Source organism: Schistocerca piceifrons, chromosome 7, assembly GCF_021461385.2.
Source record: "Schistocerca piceifrons isolate TAMUIC-IGC-003096 chromosome 7, iqSchPice1.1, whole genome shotgun sequence".
NCBI classification, from domain to species: domain Eukaryota; kingdom Metazoa; phylum Arthropoda; class Insecta; order Orthoptera; family Acrididae; genus Schistocerca; species Schistocerca piceifrons.
The window spans coordinates 209,717,692-209,736,385 of NC_060144.1; the positions used below are offsets into that span (position 1 = coordinate 209,717,692).

The 18,694-nt window shown below is 39.5% G+C and overlaps 1 protein-coding gene across 1 annotated transcript in view; it reads right to left on the reverse strand.

Annotated features, from left to right (window-relative positions):
- Positions 1–8,502: 8,502 nt before the first annotated feature.
- Positions 8,503–18,694, reverse strand: part of LOC124804599 (eukaryotic translation initiation factor 3 subunit M) — a 59,507-nt gene continuing 49,315 nt past the window's right edge. The window contains exons 6-7 of the mRNA XM_047264791.1: positions 14,412–14,555; positions 8,503–8,849 (exon numbers count right to left, since the gene is read on the reverse strand). Of these exons, the coding sequence (XP_047120747.1) occupies positions 8,641–8,849; positions 14,412–14,555 (353 nt within the window). The 3' untranslated portion in view covers positions 8,503–8,640. The remainder of the gene's footprint in view (positions 8,850–14,411; positions 14,556–18,694) is intronic.

The window sequence follows — 18,694 nt, forward strand, 5'->3', positions numbered from 1 at the left end:
GTATATTTTGCTTATTTTTTTCATACTTCCACACAACTTCTTCCTGTTTTCTCGATTGATCTGTGTTCAGTTTTTCAAGGCCTATCCACTGTGCCAACTTGTAATTAAATCTGAGGGGGGTGCGATGGGGAGGTTCCCTTGTCAGCACGTAGAGGAGGCACCAAGGTACCTCAGCAGAGAAACAGATACAAGAGAAAGGAGTCATAGAAATATTCTTAGCTTTCGGATGAAGTCATCCTTTGGAGGAAGAAAATATACATTGATGTCCATGGTCTCCAGGCACTAAGGTCCAGCTGCATCTGATGAGACTAGCAATCTGGCTGTGATGGGTGGAGGGGGTACAGAATAGGTATGAGTGGAGGGGGGAGAGCAGAGTAAGAGTTAGGGGAAAACGCTACTGCTGCCTTTGGGAGTGTGCAGTCATGTGGTGAGGATGTGGGGGAGGTGAAGGAGGGGGGATAAAAATACAGTAAAAGAAAGGAGTATGTAGGTGCATTGGAGGCATGTATAGTACTAGAGTGGGAGCACAGAGGGGATAGGCAGATGAGGCAGGGCCTACTACTTCATATAATGTGATGTGCAGCATGCTAGCCTGCAAGTCAGGGAAGTGACCCACAAACAGATCGAATCTGCTTGGCAGATTAATGACTATGGGCCGATAAACTGGTGAGCATGGGTGGGATTTTTAGGCAAATGCTGGTCTGGTCTGCAAACTCTGCCTCTGACAACACTAAGCAACCATTTAAAGTATTATAATACACAAAACAAAGTTTAGATGATTCACAACCACATGATGCATATGACTTTCCTCCTCCAAATCCTCTTGATGACTGTGGCATATGGAAGGACACACAGACACAAAATTAAATAATAAAATTTGCCAAATACTGAAAAATGGACCCCACCCCACCCCAGACAGGAAAAGGTAGTAGCGTAATTCTGCCACCCATTCTGCTATCTGGCATATAAAATAATAGTTGGTGTTATTGTCCAAAATCAGTGGTGGTCAAACTTTTTTGCTCAAGAGTGAATACTGACATTGGAGTGGAAACTCGGGCAGATTGGTAATCTACATAAATTAGTATGTTAATGGCATTCAATAGACTAGCAGCAGTAGGGGTTCCAGATTGCTGCCACTGTCAGCAACCCCAACTGCCTGATGAAATGTTGTATTGTCTGTGTGAGTGGATGATTAATTGCACTTACATTTAAATACATTATGCAATATGAGAAACCATCACAAATGTTTACCAAATGTCATATTTCTTGCTACAAATAAGTACTGCAATTGAAAATGACTATCTTTGCAATGCTCATACACAAATCCCTTTACATGTGTCAAAATTTATACCAGTCACTGATCAGCATGAGTCTTGCATGTCCATGAGTTGTCAGTACTGGAAGACAAATAATATGAACAACTAAGATGAGTACAGTACGACTGGTACTCAGATGAAATGGACCAATTATATATGGCTTGAATATAAACATTGGGCTACACTGCAGGTAAGTCTATTACCACAAGCTTAATTTGGTGTTCACATTTGTTGGCTTCACCAGTTTCACAACCAAACTGTCACCTTTCAATCTAACCTAGACGTCAGGCCAAGCTTCAGATCGGGCTGTCAACACTTTGAAATCAGTTGGTTCCAGCTGAACAACAGCTATGCTACTCTCCATTTTAGTGATTCATCAAGCAATGAAACATACCCTTCCTCACATACTTTAAGCCCACAGTGCTGCATTACTTACCCCTCTGCCTGAGGTAATTGGCCAATTCTGCTTAGACTACAGCCGAATTCACCAATGTCAATATTACTCTCCTTAAGTACTTTTGTTTGTTACTGAACAGAAAAACTACACTCTTCAGCTCATAAGTTGATGTTTTTGAATTCGGCTAGTTGTTGCCAGGTGCAACTTTTACCACAATTGCCTCTTAGTAATAATTGTGTTCTGTTCTAACCTATCACCATATTATTGTCCCTCTAGTGTGGCAACTCAGTTGCAAAGTCCAACAATTTCATATTTGTACTTGGTTCTATTTGTGATTAGATACATTTGATGTTCTGTAAGGCTATGTATACTGTGATAATAAATAGGAATACTTGAAAAAGGTCATCACAGAAGCTGGACAGGCAAATATAGATAAAAAGAAGGTAATTGCGAAGAATCCTTGAGAAACATAAAAAAACACTTTGTTTGATTGACAAAAGTTGAGTCAGTGTAACTTGATAGATGCAATGGGCTGGGCACAGCAGCTCTGTGTGACAATCTCAACCAGTCACATAATGTGATTTTGACAAAAATGTTTGGGACAAGACGGGAATACAGTGATATAAGTCACTTAGGAATGTAATAAATAGTGAGTGCAGTGAAGCTAAAGTGAAATGATTGCAGGAAAATGGAAAAATCAAAATGTAAATGGTTGTTTAGGATATATAAAATCCAAACAACCTTTCATTAGATTACAAGTCATTGCATCAACATTAATAGTGCAAGAGGAGGAGTTCCCTCTTTCCTCCGTGTTTGTTGAGATGGATGGAAACAGTGTATTGATGGCATGTATGAGGGGAGGAACTGTCTCAAGTTGATATGGAAGATACAGGGGATCCAGTTTTAGAAACAAGAGTTTAGCAGAACTTCGGAGGATGAGATAAGGTAAGTCTGAAGGTACTGCTCACATTCCTTTTAAATTTCTAAAATTACTGCCAGCAACCGAACAACTATTCAAGCTGGTGTTTAGTATCTATTAGACTGAAGATATACCTCAAGACTTTCAGAAAAAATATTATCCACACAATTCCAAAAATTGCAAGGGCAGATAATTGCAGAAACTATTGTACACTCATCTTAACAGCTCATGCATCAACCTTAGTTACTCAAATAATGTACCGGAGAATGGAAGAGAAAACTGAGGAACTGTGAGGTGGTTGTCCGTATGACTTTCAGAATGCGCCAGAGAGAGCATTCTGATGTTGCACTTCATAAAGGAAGCGAGACACACACATACAATTTGTGGATCTGGAAAAAAATTATCACATTATAAAATAGTGCAAGATGTTCGGAATTCTGAAAAAAAAAAGGTGTAAGTTACAGGGAAAGCTGAGTAATACAGTAAAATGCATAAAACCCAGGAGAGAATGATAAAAATGGAAGACAGACTGAAGTGCACACATTAAAAAGAGTGTAAGGCAAGGACGCAGTCTTTCACCACAATTGTTTGATCCACACATTGAAGTAACAACTGAAATAAAATAATTTTGAGAGTAGAATAAAAGTGCAGAGTGAAAGGATGTCAATGATAAGATTTCCCAAGAATATTGCTATCATCACTAAAAATGATGAATAATTACAGGATCTGTTGAATGGAATGAACAGCTTAATGAGTGCAGAATATGGATTGAGGGTACACTGAAGAAAGACTAAAGTAACGAAGAGTAGTGGAAATAATACTATTGTAAAACTGTACACCAAAATTGGTAACCAAGAAGCAGATGAAGTAAAGGAATTCTACCACCTTAGAAGCAAAATTACACACGACAGAAGTAGTGAGGATGACATAAAAAAGGAGACTAGTACAGAGGATGAGGACTTTCTTGGCTAAAAGAAGTATACCAGTATCGAACATTAGCCTTCATTTGAGGTAGAAATTTCTGAGAATTTACACCTGGAACACAGCATTGCCTGGAAGTGAATAACGGACTGTGGGAAACAGGAAAAGAAGAGAATTGAAACTTTTGAGATGTGCTATATAAGGATGTTGAAAATTAAGTAGACTGTAGAGAAATGAGGAGGTTCTTCACAGATTCTGTGCAGGAAGGAACATATTGAAAACACTGACAAGGTAAGGGACAGGATGATAGGACCTGTGTTAAGCATCAGGGAATAACTTCCATGGTTGTAGAGGGAGTTGAGCGGGAAAACCTGCAGTGAAAGACATGTTGAAATATATACAGGGTGTACATAAAGACCAGGAACACTTTCAATTATTTATTGCACAAGAACCATATGCAAACCATGAGTGACCCAGCAGACGTCAATATGGTAATCAAATTCTTGCCATATCCGTCCCAGCATGGCACATTGTCGACTGTGGCAGTCGCTTCCCGTATTCTCTCCCGGAGCTCTCTGCTACATCACATGGTAGAGGTAGTTCATACACCAGATCTTCAATGTGTCCCCACGGAAAGAAAGTCACATGGCGTGAGAGCTGGTGATGGGGAGGCCATTTCATGAGACAGCTGTTCCCTTCTGTATCACAGCCAATCCATTGATGCAGCAGCTCCGTGTTCAGGTACCCATGAACTTCACAATGGAAAAAAGGGTGGAGCCCCATCGTCCTGAAAGATGAACGGAGAGTCCGATTGTGTTTGCGGCATCAGCCATTGCTGCAACATGTCCAAGTAGGAAAATCCAGTGACGCGCTCCACATTCACTTCACTCACACTGGGATGTCTGCTTCTCTTTGCTGGGCACAAGCAACCTGTCATAACGAATTTGTCGTGCCAGTGGTAAATGGCCTTCCTAGTTGGTGGCTTCATACCATACTTGGTTCTAAAGATCCGTTGAACAGCTGTAGCACACTTGTTTTTGTCGAACTCCAACACACAGGAGTTCACTCCGCACCGGAACTCACCATGTTTGTGACTAGCGATGACTATCGGCAAATTACCAAACTATGCTGTTGTGTTATACATGAAAAAACTTTAGGGTTTTATTTTCAAAATGACATGTGTATGATATCTGTACAATGTTTGGTTCTAGTGCAATAAATAATTGAAAGTGTTCCTGGACTTCATGTACACCCTGTCTAACCAATAATTGAGGATTTAGTGTGCATGTACTTACTCTGAAATGATGTCGGCACAGGATAGGAAGTCGCGGTGGGGCGCATCAAATCATTCAGAAGACTGATGACCAAAAAGGATGTATCTGTGTGAATATCTAAAGTTATTGTATTATTGTAATCTGGCATGAGACATGATATGCAGCCATTGCAATTCACTGGCACAATGGTGAGAGATCATGGAAGATATATGCCAGCTGTGGAAGCTTCTTTTAACAAAATTCTCTCAGCCAGTTCCTGAATCCTCAAAAACCAGGAATTTTTCCTACATATTTGGAGCTATTGAATTGTCTGCTCCAAATGGAAACTCACAGGCTCCATTCAACAAGAGCACTTATGGAAACTGACTCCATTGCACCCACATAGCTTATATGAGTTATTAATACTCAGGGTAATCTTTATTTACATTTAGTAATAATGTAATGTAAAAAATATCAAATAACTTTTAGTGGCTCATTCCACATTCATACACCATCAATAAGTTAGTTTATAGTGGATGCCAACATCCCATCCAACAGTGATTGGTTCTCACTATACATAATACCCACACTGCATCACATTATGCAGCCTGTGCAAAACAAATGTGAGGTAAATGAGAGACAACCTACCTTACAAGAAAGCTGTGTTTAGTTCTAGTATTAAAAAACTAGAATGTTTCGCAGCTTGTTATAGTGTTTATAAGATTTTTTTAAGGCTAGTTGAAAGGGTGATTTCTGGAGGCTATCCATCTTTTTGGGAACGAATAATTGTACATACCCCTTCCATTATCAGTTAATAAATGAAGTATAATACAGTCAAAAAAGCATTACATCATGCCAAAATTGTCTTTTGTGTAAATCTAGATTTCTTATTTTGTAGTTTAAAAGGGAAACTTGAAAGGATGAAGAAACGATACATGAAAAGAAATCAGATACTGAGAATCACTATACATTCTTTCTATGGAATCTTCTGTTTTGTGAAATGACGTTTGCTTCACAGCTCCAGAATGGCCTTTCTGCACAAACTCTACAGGATGACTGCTGCCCTCGCATTCATTACAGTTTCAGAATTTGAAATATTTCTGAAAAATCACTGCATGTAATACTAGATATGCAAAAATGACTAAAATGCAAAATAAGCAGCAGTGAGCTTTTTGGGGTAAACATGTGTACACTGAAAGGATACACAAATGAGAAAAGAAGATTGTGTCACAGCAGGTAGGAAACAAATTACAAAGGTTGCAAGTGAGATTGTTTCAGTAAAACTTAATATTACAGATGCACATAAAATTATATTAAGTCCTCCTGTCTGCCATCAGATTCATCCCCAAATGTAACTGGAAGCTTCAGAGACAACTTCATCAGGAGCCAATTCGCACAAATTCCTCCATGTTATCTTCAAATAATTGCCCTCCCAGAGCTTCTTTAAGCAGACCAAACAAATGAGAAATTGCAGGGCAATAGGTCTGTGCTGTGGGGAGGATGCCGAAATTAAATTCAGTGCTTCCAGAATGAAATTTTCACTCTGCAGCAGAGTGTGTGCCAATATGAAACATTCTGGCAGATTAAAACCATGTGCTGGACTGAGACCTGAACTCAGGACCTTTGTCTTTCATGAGCAAGTGCCCTGCCGACTGAGTTATCCACGCATGACTCACGACCTGTCCTCACAGTCTTACTTCAACGAGTAACTCATTTCCTACCTTCCAAACTTCACAGGATCTCTCTTACAAATTTTGCAGGACTATCTCTCCTGGAAGACAGGATACTATGGAGACATGACTTAGCCACAGTCTGAGGGATGGTTCCAGAATGAAATTTTCGCTCTGCAGCACATTTCGGTACATTTATTGAAATTTTGACACCATAAGAGTTGCAGTATGGGGCCTGGCATTATTGTAGAGGAGGGTGGCCCCTAAAATTGGTGCTCTCGCCTTTGCAGCGATATGCAGTCCTCGCCTATTTCAACAAACTACAGCAGTAAGCAGCACTGATTGTGCATCACTTACGCAAATCATCAATGAGCAGAATGCCTTGCCAGTCAAAGAATATGGCTGAAACAACCTTGCCAATAGACTATTGAGTCTCGAGTTCCTCTGTCAGCCCCTGCTGGCTAGTTCTTATTTGGGACCGTAGAGGTGCACCCATGTTTTATTGTCGGTGGTGATCCGACTAAAAAATGCATCACCACCTTCCTTCGCAAACCTAGCTGCAAGACTCTGGCAAACCTCCAAAACATCTTAACTTCTGATGTGCAATCAAAAGGTGAGGGTTTGATCTGGCACACACTTTACACAACTTTAGCTAGTTTGTGATCACTTGAAAGCTTGCATAACTTTTTCTGACCCATTCTGCAATTTCAAATACACTTGTGCATCCATCTTCTTCAAGAATATCTCAAACTCCATGTGAATGTTTTCCTCTGTAATGCTGATTCAAGGACTGCGACCCCAGTCCTGATTTTCCACTCATTCTCGTCCTGCCTTCAATCCTTTATGCGAGGCAGTCCCCAAACTGTGCAGTCAGTCTCTGAGAAATTTCCGTTGCTTGAACTTCTTCTCCAGCAAGAAATTTTATAATTGTGTGTTGCACAACAGAGCGGTACACATGTTGCTGTGCCTGTAAGTACTGCTGGTGAACTGGCTGATAGTGCAGAAAGGCCAGGCTCTTCCCACTTCTAATGCCCCTCCCCCCTCATGCACGCTAGAAGTGCATGCTTAGTCTTATATCACCAATAAACATTCTCGTACTTCAAAGTGTGTAAAGACAATTTGGACAGTTTTAAATCACAAAATGCTAGAAAACATAGTATCTTATGAAAACAGTAACAATGACTCACTTTTGGAATCAGTCAGGTCATACAGATACCTGGGTATAACAATGTGTCGATATTAAACGGAATGATTCTGGGGCAATTTACTGATATTAAACAAAATAATCTACCTTATAATATTTGTCCTCAGAATTTTGTTAAAAAACTGTGATAGGGTTCTTAGTGGCAAGATATGGTAATTTTAATCAAAAATTCACTCTTTCAGATTTTTAAATTAGTTTGCTTAATATTTTACAGTATTCTTTGCAATGATTTAACTGGGCAAAGTTGCTTGAGCATTCTGATAGGTACTTTCCAATATTGCAGTTACATTGATGAACAAATCACAGTTTAAATTGACGGAGAAATAAGCTTACATTTTCTTAACATTAACTGCTTTCAGTGTTTACAAAGAATGTAAAAATTTTAACAAGCAGCACCTTTGTGCAAGGTCAGTAACTGTAGAAACATTCAAATCTTCACTATTTTTCATTTGGCGTTACTATAACAGCAGCATTGACAATTTTGTAAACTAAACAAACTTGAGTCATACTTGACATAACTAATTACTTTAACCTTAAATGCACAACCACTGTGATAAAATGCTGACAGTGTAAACCTTTCCTTACAAAATTTAAACATGGCAGCACATTAGCTTTATATTTACAATTCTGTATCTGAATATTCTCGGCTTTGTGCTTTCAGTAATGTTTAAATTATTATGTGGTTTGCTAAGAAGTATTGGAAAGATTTCATGAAGCTAAGACCTACACAACGATTTTGGAGGAAAAAACATTTTCAAGGAAAGGTGAGAAAACTGGGCAGGAATATACGTGGGTAACACAATATTATAAAGAGAAATAAAATGCCTTGTATCACTTTTATTTGCAATATACATATGTTAGAGCAAACAACAATGTGCACAAGGAAAAAACTTAAATTATAAATTCTCAATTGTTCTAATTTACAAAATGGTTTTATCACACTTTCTTTCTTTAAACTTTTCACTGCTGCCGTACCATCATTTCCATCTGTGCAGAAGCAATAGACTTCATGCCCTCTTGCATCACTTGTAAATTGCTCTTCCAAGAATAAAGTAAATCTCTCAGCTGTTGCCACTGTGCTCGACCAAATGTGCGGTGCATTGTGCTGGATATGAAGACTTTTCTGGCTGCCTGATCCATTCGTGCTCTTACAAGTTTCGTTTTGAGAACTGAAAATAAACACAATCACAATTATTTTTTTGTTTATTTGAAACATCTTTTATGCCTCACAGACTCAAAATACTTCCTTCACTTTCCTAAGTAAATGTTGTCATAACTTCTCTATATTTATAGCTTTTGATTCTAATAGACCAATGTAGTGGAAACCTGATAGCCAGTATCACTAGGAAAGTACTAGGGATAAAAATTACAATTTATTTCAAGGGAAGAGGAAAGAACACAAAAATCAGATTTTTGCTAACAATGGCTGAAGTAAATGGAGTGAATGTTCTCACCAATCGTCAAAATTGTAACAACTAGAGCAGGTCTGACATGTCATTTTGGTGGCTAATAGATGGACTCTCCTGTCTTGACTAGTGATAATTTCTGACTTACTTAAAATAGATTTATAACACACAGAGACCAATTGATTAAAATCAGAGCAGCACCATTGTGTAATAGATGTATTGTGTATTTGTAATCCCATTAAAATTTAAACTGAAGTAGGAATTCCATAAGAAGCATGTTTTCTTACTAACCCTTTGACCAAAATATAGAAGTAATAGATTTATTGATTTTGGAGTATATATTAGATTATTACAAGAACAATACAAGCAATGTACAACACACACTATAGTTTAACAGCAAAAATAATCAATTTTGACAATATAATGCAATTGGATAGATAAATCTACTGATCAAGTGGCAACAGGAGAACACACATATAAAAAAAAAAATAAAAATAACGGTTTTACTTATGCAAGCTTTCTGACCAGAAGAACACACATATATAAAAAAAAAACAGTTTTACTTATGCAAGCTTTCGGACCCAGTGACTCCACCTTCCGGTAGAAGGATTGAAGGGGAAGGTTGATGGGGTAGCCACGGGTTTGCCACTTGCTCCAGGAATTGCCAATCTCTATATGGAGAACTTGTGAGGAGTTGGCACTAGAAACGGCACGGCTTAAACCTAAACACTTCTTCCGTTACATTTATGACACATTCATTGTGTGGGAACATGGAAGAGAAGCCCTGAATGAATTCCACAAACACCTGAACAGCATGCACAAAAACATACAGATCACAATGAAATTAGAACAAGATGGATGTCTTCCATTTTTGGTTATCCTTATAAGGAGAAAAGCAGGCGGCACACTAGGACATGCAGTATACAGAAAGAAGACTCAAACAGACCCATATCTCCATGCTTCAAGCTGCCATCACCTAGCACAGCGGCACACCATTCTAACGACACTGGTTCACAGAGCAAGAGCCATCTGCAACTAAGGCAGCCTTCCAGCTGAGCTGCAGCACCTTAAGGATGTGTTTTGTCAGAATGGCTACAGCGAAGCACACATTAGACGTGCATTCTGGAAGAAATAGTGAAACAGCTATCCACAAAGAAGAGGAAGAGGAAAAGAAACTCGCCTTTATCCCCTACATTGGGGCCCCGTCAGCCAAAATTGTGAGAATAATGGGAAAAAACAACACCAAAGCAATTTTTCGATCACTTCCAAAAATGAGTGTGTTACTGGCCTTGGTGAAGACAAACTGTAGCTACAAGTTCCCGGTATATATAGTATACCGTGCGAGTGTGGGCTCCAGTACATTGGTCAAACACAACGCAGCATCTCACAATGCTGCCAGGAACACATTAGATGCATACAGCTGAGGCACAAGGACAAATCGGCCATGGAAGAACACAGCCTCGAAGAGGGATACACCTTCCAATTTGAAGAAACAAAAATGCTTTGCCGAGCCAGTGACTTCTGGGAGTGTGTCATCAAGGAATCAGTTGAAATATGATTACATGACAATCTTGTCAACAGGGATGAGGGCTACCATTTAAGTTCGGCATGGAACCCTGCAATAACTGCTATACGCTGGGACCGTGCTCAACTGCTAACGCTCCCACAATTTTAAGTTATACTAACACGACATGAGGTGACATCGCCCGGCACCGCGCGATCTCTCCCCCCCCCTCCCCCCCCCCCCACACTACCACCGGCCCAGTGCCAGTAGGAGGGGTAGGGAGGGACGGCCACCACCTGCCGCTGACCAGCTATATATAGAAGACGACCGCGGTCCATTGACACTTCACCAGAACAGGATGAGAATGACACTAATCAAAACGTCGCAGATTTTCAACGCAGCTATCCGGATGGAAGCCCAAGATGATTTCATCAGCAGTATACATTGGGAAAGCCTTAACTGACATATCTACATTTTTGTCTTTGCCTGGCAGTCTGGCCAGAGCAGCCAGAGATAGCAGCCTTGTGTGCATGAGGAGCGTCTGCTAGTGTGAATGTGTGTTTTCTTTTATTTTCTGAAGTAGACTAATTAGAAGCTCATTTAGCATCAGTCTTTTTATTGTGCTGTCTGCAACTCAAGTTGGTCATCTTTACAGTGAATAGCAATCTACCCATTTCAAAATATTGCTGATAAACCTAAACATGGAGTCAACAAATATTGTAATGGGACATGTTGCAAATTCGAACTGTGTGTTAGACAGGGTTTTGAAATTGGGAGCTTTGCCTTTTGCAGGTAAGTGCTCTACTGACTGAGCTATCTCAACATGACTCATGACCTGCCATGACAGCTTTACCTCTGCCAGTACCTCATCTTCTGTCTTCCACTCTAGAGCTGACTATTTGTTGAATAGTGTGAGAAGTAAGAAAAGTTAATAGACTCAGCTCAATGCTAGTTGAATGACTTTCTAGTGGTAACTTTGTGGTACAAAACTTGTTTGAAATGAAGCATGACTCTCCATCTTAAACTAATAATTCATATAGCACTGCGTTTTTACTCTTATTTCTTGTCACACCTACAGAACATTTACACGACTGAATTTGTCTTATCAAGACCTGTTATCCTGTCAGCAAAAAAATGCTTAGTTCCATAAGCCCTTGGTCACTGTTCATCTAGGTGAAAGTAGATTATGATGCCGTTAATGGGTCAAAAGTAATTGAGGTGAAAGAGTAATGTATGTCACTCTGTATATTCTTGGACTGAATTTGTGGCTATGGCTTTGTGTGGATCTCAGCTATGATAACTTGTTCGTTGTGCTGTTTGTAATAGCTCACCTACATTCGTATTTTATTGCTCATTATTAGAACTAATCATTACTGTGGCATTAACCAATTTGATTCTTAAGTGATAATCCAGTATTAATGTGACCAAAAATCCAGTTTTTTCTGCCACTACAATTTACTAACTCCCACTATAAGTAACTTAACATACCTATCTCTCTTTTCAATTTCTCTCACATGCCATCATAATTGAGGAATCCAACACGTTCCAACCCACAGAATCCCACCCTCCACCCTACTCTCTGACCACATCCCCTGCCAAGTAGATTCCAGCTAGAACGCCAAATTGGGATTATTTTACTTCTAGAATATTTTATCGAGGATGATGCCACTATCATTAAACCACACAGTGGAGCAGCATGTCCTTGGGACAATGTAATGGTTGGAGTATTTTTTGTTTCTACCTGTGAAAATACCAAAATAGCAATATCATGTTTACTGGTGTTGCAAGGACAGATCAGTCAATCATCTAGGCTGTTTCCTCTGCAACAATTAAAAAAGCTGCTGTCCTTCAGGAATGAAAGGCAAGACTGACATGCCCATATAATTTAGCTATCTCCACAGTCGAGGCTTGAAAGCCTCTCTCCATCATGGCAAGTTTACATCCAGTTTACATTTAGTTTCTCATTCACGCGTTCCAAGGAAACAAAAAAGGAGGGGGGGGGGGGGGGGGGTGCGCATTAAAAGAGAGGTACATTTCCATGGCAAAGAACCAAAGCCAAGTAAGGAGTGTGGTATCACGTTATGAACCATAACTCCTTTATAGAGTTACAGGAAAGGAAAGTAACCTGCTAATCTCCTAGAGTATATTCTCTCCTGGACTCTCTCCCCCCCTCCCCCCCCCCCCCCCCACCCACACACACACTTGTCTAGATTTTTGATCAGAATGGAAAACAGATGGATGGTAGTTATGAGCAATGCCCTCACAACAGGTTGGTTCCTCTCAGCCTACATCTACATCTAAATACATACTCCGAAATCCACCATACGGTGCATGGCAGAGGGGTACCTCGTACCACAACTAGCATCTTCTCTCCCTGTTCCACTCCCACACAGAACGAGGGGAAAAATGACTGCCTATATGCCTCTGTACGAGCCCTAATCTCTCTTATCTTTGTGGTCTTTCCGCGAAACGTAAGTTGGCGGCAGTAAAATTGTACTGCAGTCAGCCTCAAATGCTGGTTCTCTAAATTTCCTCAGTAGCGATTCATGAAAAGAACGCTTCCCTTCCTCTAGAGACACCCACCTGAGTTCCTGAAGCATTTCTGTAACACTCGCATGATAATCAAACCTACCAGTAACAAATCTAGCAGCCCACCTCTGAATTGCTTCTATGTCCTCCCTCAATCCGACCTGATAGGGATCCCAAACGCTCGAGCAGTAATCAAGAATAGGTCGTATTAGTGTTTTATAAGCGGTCTCCTTTACAGATGAACCACATCTTCCCAAAATTCTACCAATGAACCGTAGAAGACTATCTGCCTTCCCCACAACTGCCATTACATGAGTGTCCCACTTCATATCACTCTGCAATGCTATGCCCAAATATTTAATCAACGTGACTGTGTCAAGCACTACACTACTAATGGAGTATTCAAATATTACAGGATTCTTTTTCCTATTCATCTGAATTAATTTATCTATATTTAGAGTTAACTGCCATTCTTTACACCAATCCCAAATCCTAAGTCATCATGTATCCTCCTACAGTCACTCAACAACGACACCTTCCCGTACACCACAGCATCATCAGCAAACAGCTGCATATTGCTATCCACCTTATCCAAAAGATCATTTATGTAGGTAGAAAACAACAGCGGACCTACCACACTTCCCTGGGGCACTCCAGATGATACCCTCACCTTCGATGAACACTCACCATCAAGGACAACGTACTAGGTTCTATTACTTAAACCTGGGCTCTTTGTGGCCTGTCTCCTCTAAGCTATCCCCCTTTCCCTCTTCCATCTTGAGAAAGAAACTATCACTTTAGGATACTAGGAACAGGTTCACCCCCCCCCTCCCCTCCCCTGAAGCATTTATCAGCAGTACCAGTGTTTCAGCTCCTGAATCACTGGCCAGCTGTTCTGTATCATTGTGATTTTATGGTTTTCTGAAGTACATTTTTATTTCATTAATAATTTTCCACCTTCAGTCACAATATTTACTGTTCAATGCATTTCAGAGCCACAATTCCATATTTTAAGAGAGTAATGCAGTGGACAGAAAACTGAGTTTCACTGTAATTCAAAAATAAAAACACTGTTTTCGAAGACAGAATCTTGGCCAATAAAATAATTGAGTCAAAATGAAGTGTGTGTACTGTTCAACAAAAACTGAAAATAAAATTTTCATAACCAAACTTGTTGCCATGCATATGCACTATTCACCTTCCAATACATTAAGAAAATGACCAATTTATCTTCTTTCATTGATTCAGAGAAAGAGAAAGGAAAAAAAAGAAAAAACCTAAGTCCAACATACCATCAATGATGAAACTTTCCACCTCATTCTCACCAAGCTGAAGTTCTTGCTGAATAGTGTCAAAAGTCATCTCCGATTGTCCCTCAGCCAGCTGCATGAAAGTCAATAGCCGCATCTTTTTCATGTTTTGTTCATGATTCAAACCTACAAGTAGGAAACAAGGTCGTGACTATTTTTGTGATTCGGTTATTCACATACTGCACTAAAAACACTCTCTCTCTCTCTCTCTCTCTCTCTCTCTCTCTCTCTCTCTCTCTCTCTCATAGAGAACACAGGAGATGGAGAGTGGGCCAGGGTACAGCACATGGGTGAGGGGCAGAGGGTGTGAGGGGAGGGGATTAGATGACACAGGAGACAGAGGATACTTGGGGGTCACGAGCATTGGGGGTAGAGAGTGTGGGGATTGGAGGGCATCAAGTGTTACAGGGAGTGGGGGGTAGAGCATGGGAGGTGGGTGCCAGCGAGGGGGGGCAGGGTGCCAGCAAGGGGGCAAGTCGTCGGTGGTTTGGTTTAAGGATAGATATAGGGCTAAATGTGTTGTTGTACTTAAATATATGTACCTCTTAAAACATTACAGCAAAGAAAAAAAAACTTGAGACTATTATGTACAGCATAATGCTTGATATGCTGTGCAATTATTGTTTGAAAATGGGGATCAACACACATTTTAGAAGGATTTGAATTTTTAACTACCATTGTTTCTATAATGTATCTTTTCTCGTAAACTAATCAAAGCAATAAAACTGGAATTTCACAGTTTACATCTGTGTAAGAGGCTAACAAAACATGTAGAACAGGTTTTTGTTTGAGATCACAGTTGCTTTGAAATTGATTTTTTAGTTCTGCGTCACCCGTCGCTCTATTTTTATCAGAGAAATGCTAATGGAAAAGTACTGCACAGGATTATTCAGTAAGTAATTTTTAAGAACTATGCTACATTTCATTTCAGGACGTTAGATTTTATAACTCCTGAAAAAAGGTACATTATAACTCAGTCAGTTTACAGCAATTTGCATTTAAAGTTTTTATTTTAATTGCTGACAATATTGCTATACCTCTGGCAATTAATGCTGTTCATATCCATAATCTTTATTCTCTTCCTCCACCTCATTTGACTAGGCAACTTTTGCATTTTTTCTTCTGCTGCCTGAGCTTTATCTAGTCGCACTTTATCGATGCTTGTCAGTATCATCAGTGTGAAGCACCTTGATGGAAGCCTAGTCTTTGCAGGCACTTTAGCTTACCTACATCTCTACTACTGAACACTAGACAGGCATCACAAACAGCAATCTCCAAAACAACTGAGGACACAAATACTGTTTTTGGAAAATACATCCATATAAGTTGATTGTAGCTCTCATTTGTATTCTGTGTTTTCCCATGTACCTGTTTTGTCAGTTCAGGATTGGCTAGGTACCTGAAAGTTGGTTTTATAACATCTAAAACACAAAGTGCAAACTATGTTTGTGGGTGTATGGCTTTCCAATGGCTTCTGGCTAAAGATAATTGCACCACAATATGTCACAAAGGAAACGTTGAGGATTATCATCTGTGGAACGTTTGTGAAAGAATATTGCCCACATGGCTTACTGCATTATTTTCACACTATGTTAGTTATCACTGATAGCTTTCCCACAATATACAGGGTGGTGCACTGACAGTGACTAGGCCAAATATCTCACGAAAGAAATTAGCATCAAACAAAAAAATAAGAACAACAAATATGTTCGAGCATGAGGGGGGGAAACAGATGGCACTATGGATGGCCCACAGGCCAAATTGATAAAACTGCATTTTTTTAAATAGGTACCCCATTTTTTATTACATATTTGTATAGTACATAAATAAATATGAATGTTTGATTTGGAACATTTGTTTTGCTTTGTGATGGATGGCGCTATAATATTCTCACAAATAAGGCAACACAACCGATAGTACTGTGTGCAATCCATTACTTAAACCAGGTATGATAATATGCTTGTTTAGTCATAATTACGCAGAAGACATAATCTTGTTAAAATGGAACGTTTAACAGTCACAGGAAAGGTAGATATGGTGCTTACTTATGGCTATTGAGATCAAAATGCCCAAAAAGTTTGTGCTGTGGGTGTTGATCAGTATCCTGACACACAGCATCCAAGTGTCTGGACTTTTCGTTGGATAGTTAATGTATTTAAAGAAACTGGAAGTGTTCCACCACAGAAGAAGACGTAACCAAGAACTGCAGCAAATGAAGGTGCCCAAATAAGTGTTTGAGAGCTGCAGTTGAGGCTAATCCGCACATCAGTAGCAGACAAACTGAGCGGAAATCGGGAATTTCAAAAACATTGATTTTGAGAATTCTTCATCACCACACATTTCATCTTCACCGTATTTCTATGCACCAGGAATTGCATGGCAATGATTTTAAATGTCGTGTAAATTTTTGCCACTGGGCACAAAATAAGTTACAAGATAACACTTTTTTTTCCCAGTCAGTGACAAAGTGTCATTCACAAACAGAGGTAACGTAAACCAGCATAATATGCACTATTGGGTAACGGAAAATCCATGATGGCTGCGAAAAGTGGAACATCAGCGACCCTGGCAGGTTAATGTATGGTGTGGAATTATGGGAGGACATCGAACTGGCCCTTATTTTATCGATGGCAATCTAAATGGTGCAACATATGCCAATTTCTAAATGTTACACCGATTCTACTAGAAGATGTTTCACTTCATGACATAATGGCAATGTACTTTCAACATGATGGATGTTCTGCACATAGCATGCATACAATTGAAGCACCATTAAATAGAATATATAGTGACAGGTGGATTGGGCCTAGAAGCACATACCACCGGACCTTACATCTCCGAACTTCTTTCTTTGGGGAAAATTGAAAGATAATTGTTATCGTGATCCACCGACAATGCCTGAAAACATTTATCAGCACATTGCCAATGCATGCGTGACAATTACTGAAGGCGACCTACTCGCTGTTGAGAGGAATTTTGTTACGCGTACTGCCAAATGCACTGAAGTTGAAGGACATTATTTTGAGCATTTATTACATTAATGAGGTTATTACAGTTGCTCACATAGCAACAGCATGCATTCCTATTATTTATGATACAGTCACAAAAGTAAACGTATCACATTGGAACAACAGAAATAAAGTCCAAAACGAACTACTTTTTGTGTTTTAATTTTAAAAACTACATTGTTATCAACTGTTCATCTAAATTGGTGAGGTATATTATAAGTGTTTGAATATTACCGCACCATCGATCACAAAGCAAAACAAATGTTCCAAATCAAATATTCATATTTATTTACATACTATACAAATATGTAATAAAAACTGGGGGTGCCTATTTAAAAAATAGCAGTTTCTATCAATTTGACCTATGGCAATGCCATCTAGTTGGCCACCCACAGTGCCACCTGTTTTCCGCTGTCATGCCCAAATAGATTTTTTGTTGTTATTTTTTCATTTGATGCTAATTTCACGAGATATTTGGCCAATGGACCAGCCTGTACACGTAAAGTGTGAATTTTCTTATCTTTCAGTCTTAACACCTCCCAGCGGCTTTCCATCTTCTAGTTTCTTGCTTTTCATTTCTTTCTTCAGTCTGAGAAATCTACCTTCCGTTCGCTTTTGAACATGCGCCACACATTCCAGTTTCTTAATTTTAGTTAGTGGTCCATGAAGATTGCTCTCTACAACAGTCTTAAAAGCCCTGGAATCTCCATCACCTAGATGCTTCACATAGCTAACACCAAATTGTTACACTGACCTTTTGCGTATTAGTTTCATCCCAGCTGCTTCCAACCCACCACTTGACCCCTGGTAATTCTTGCTGCACACTTCTTGTGTCACACAGAGCAATACTTGCTCATTACCTGTATCCACACTAATGAGAGATGATACACCATGAAGTGACGTATCGCCCCTCTTCATCCAGGTTCCACCAAAGATACTCACAGATCTGTCTACACTACATAGTGCCCTCCTTGCCCTTCACTGTTAATATCTACAGCTTCCTCAACAGCTGCTTTCATGTCATCCTTGCACTAAACTTCAAGAGCACTTAGGAGTGTTCTGTTGTAATCACTGAATCCAGTCACTGGTGCAGGCATTTCATCAAGCCACAAAACAAATTTGTCCCTTCTCTGCGGACACCTAAGCATCTCACGGCGTAATATAATCTCGTATTTGCCTTATACATCTTCCCATGGAGAACAAAAGTCTTTAACTGAATGTCGTATTTACAAACTGTACACAAAATATATTACTTAC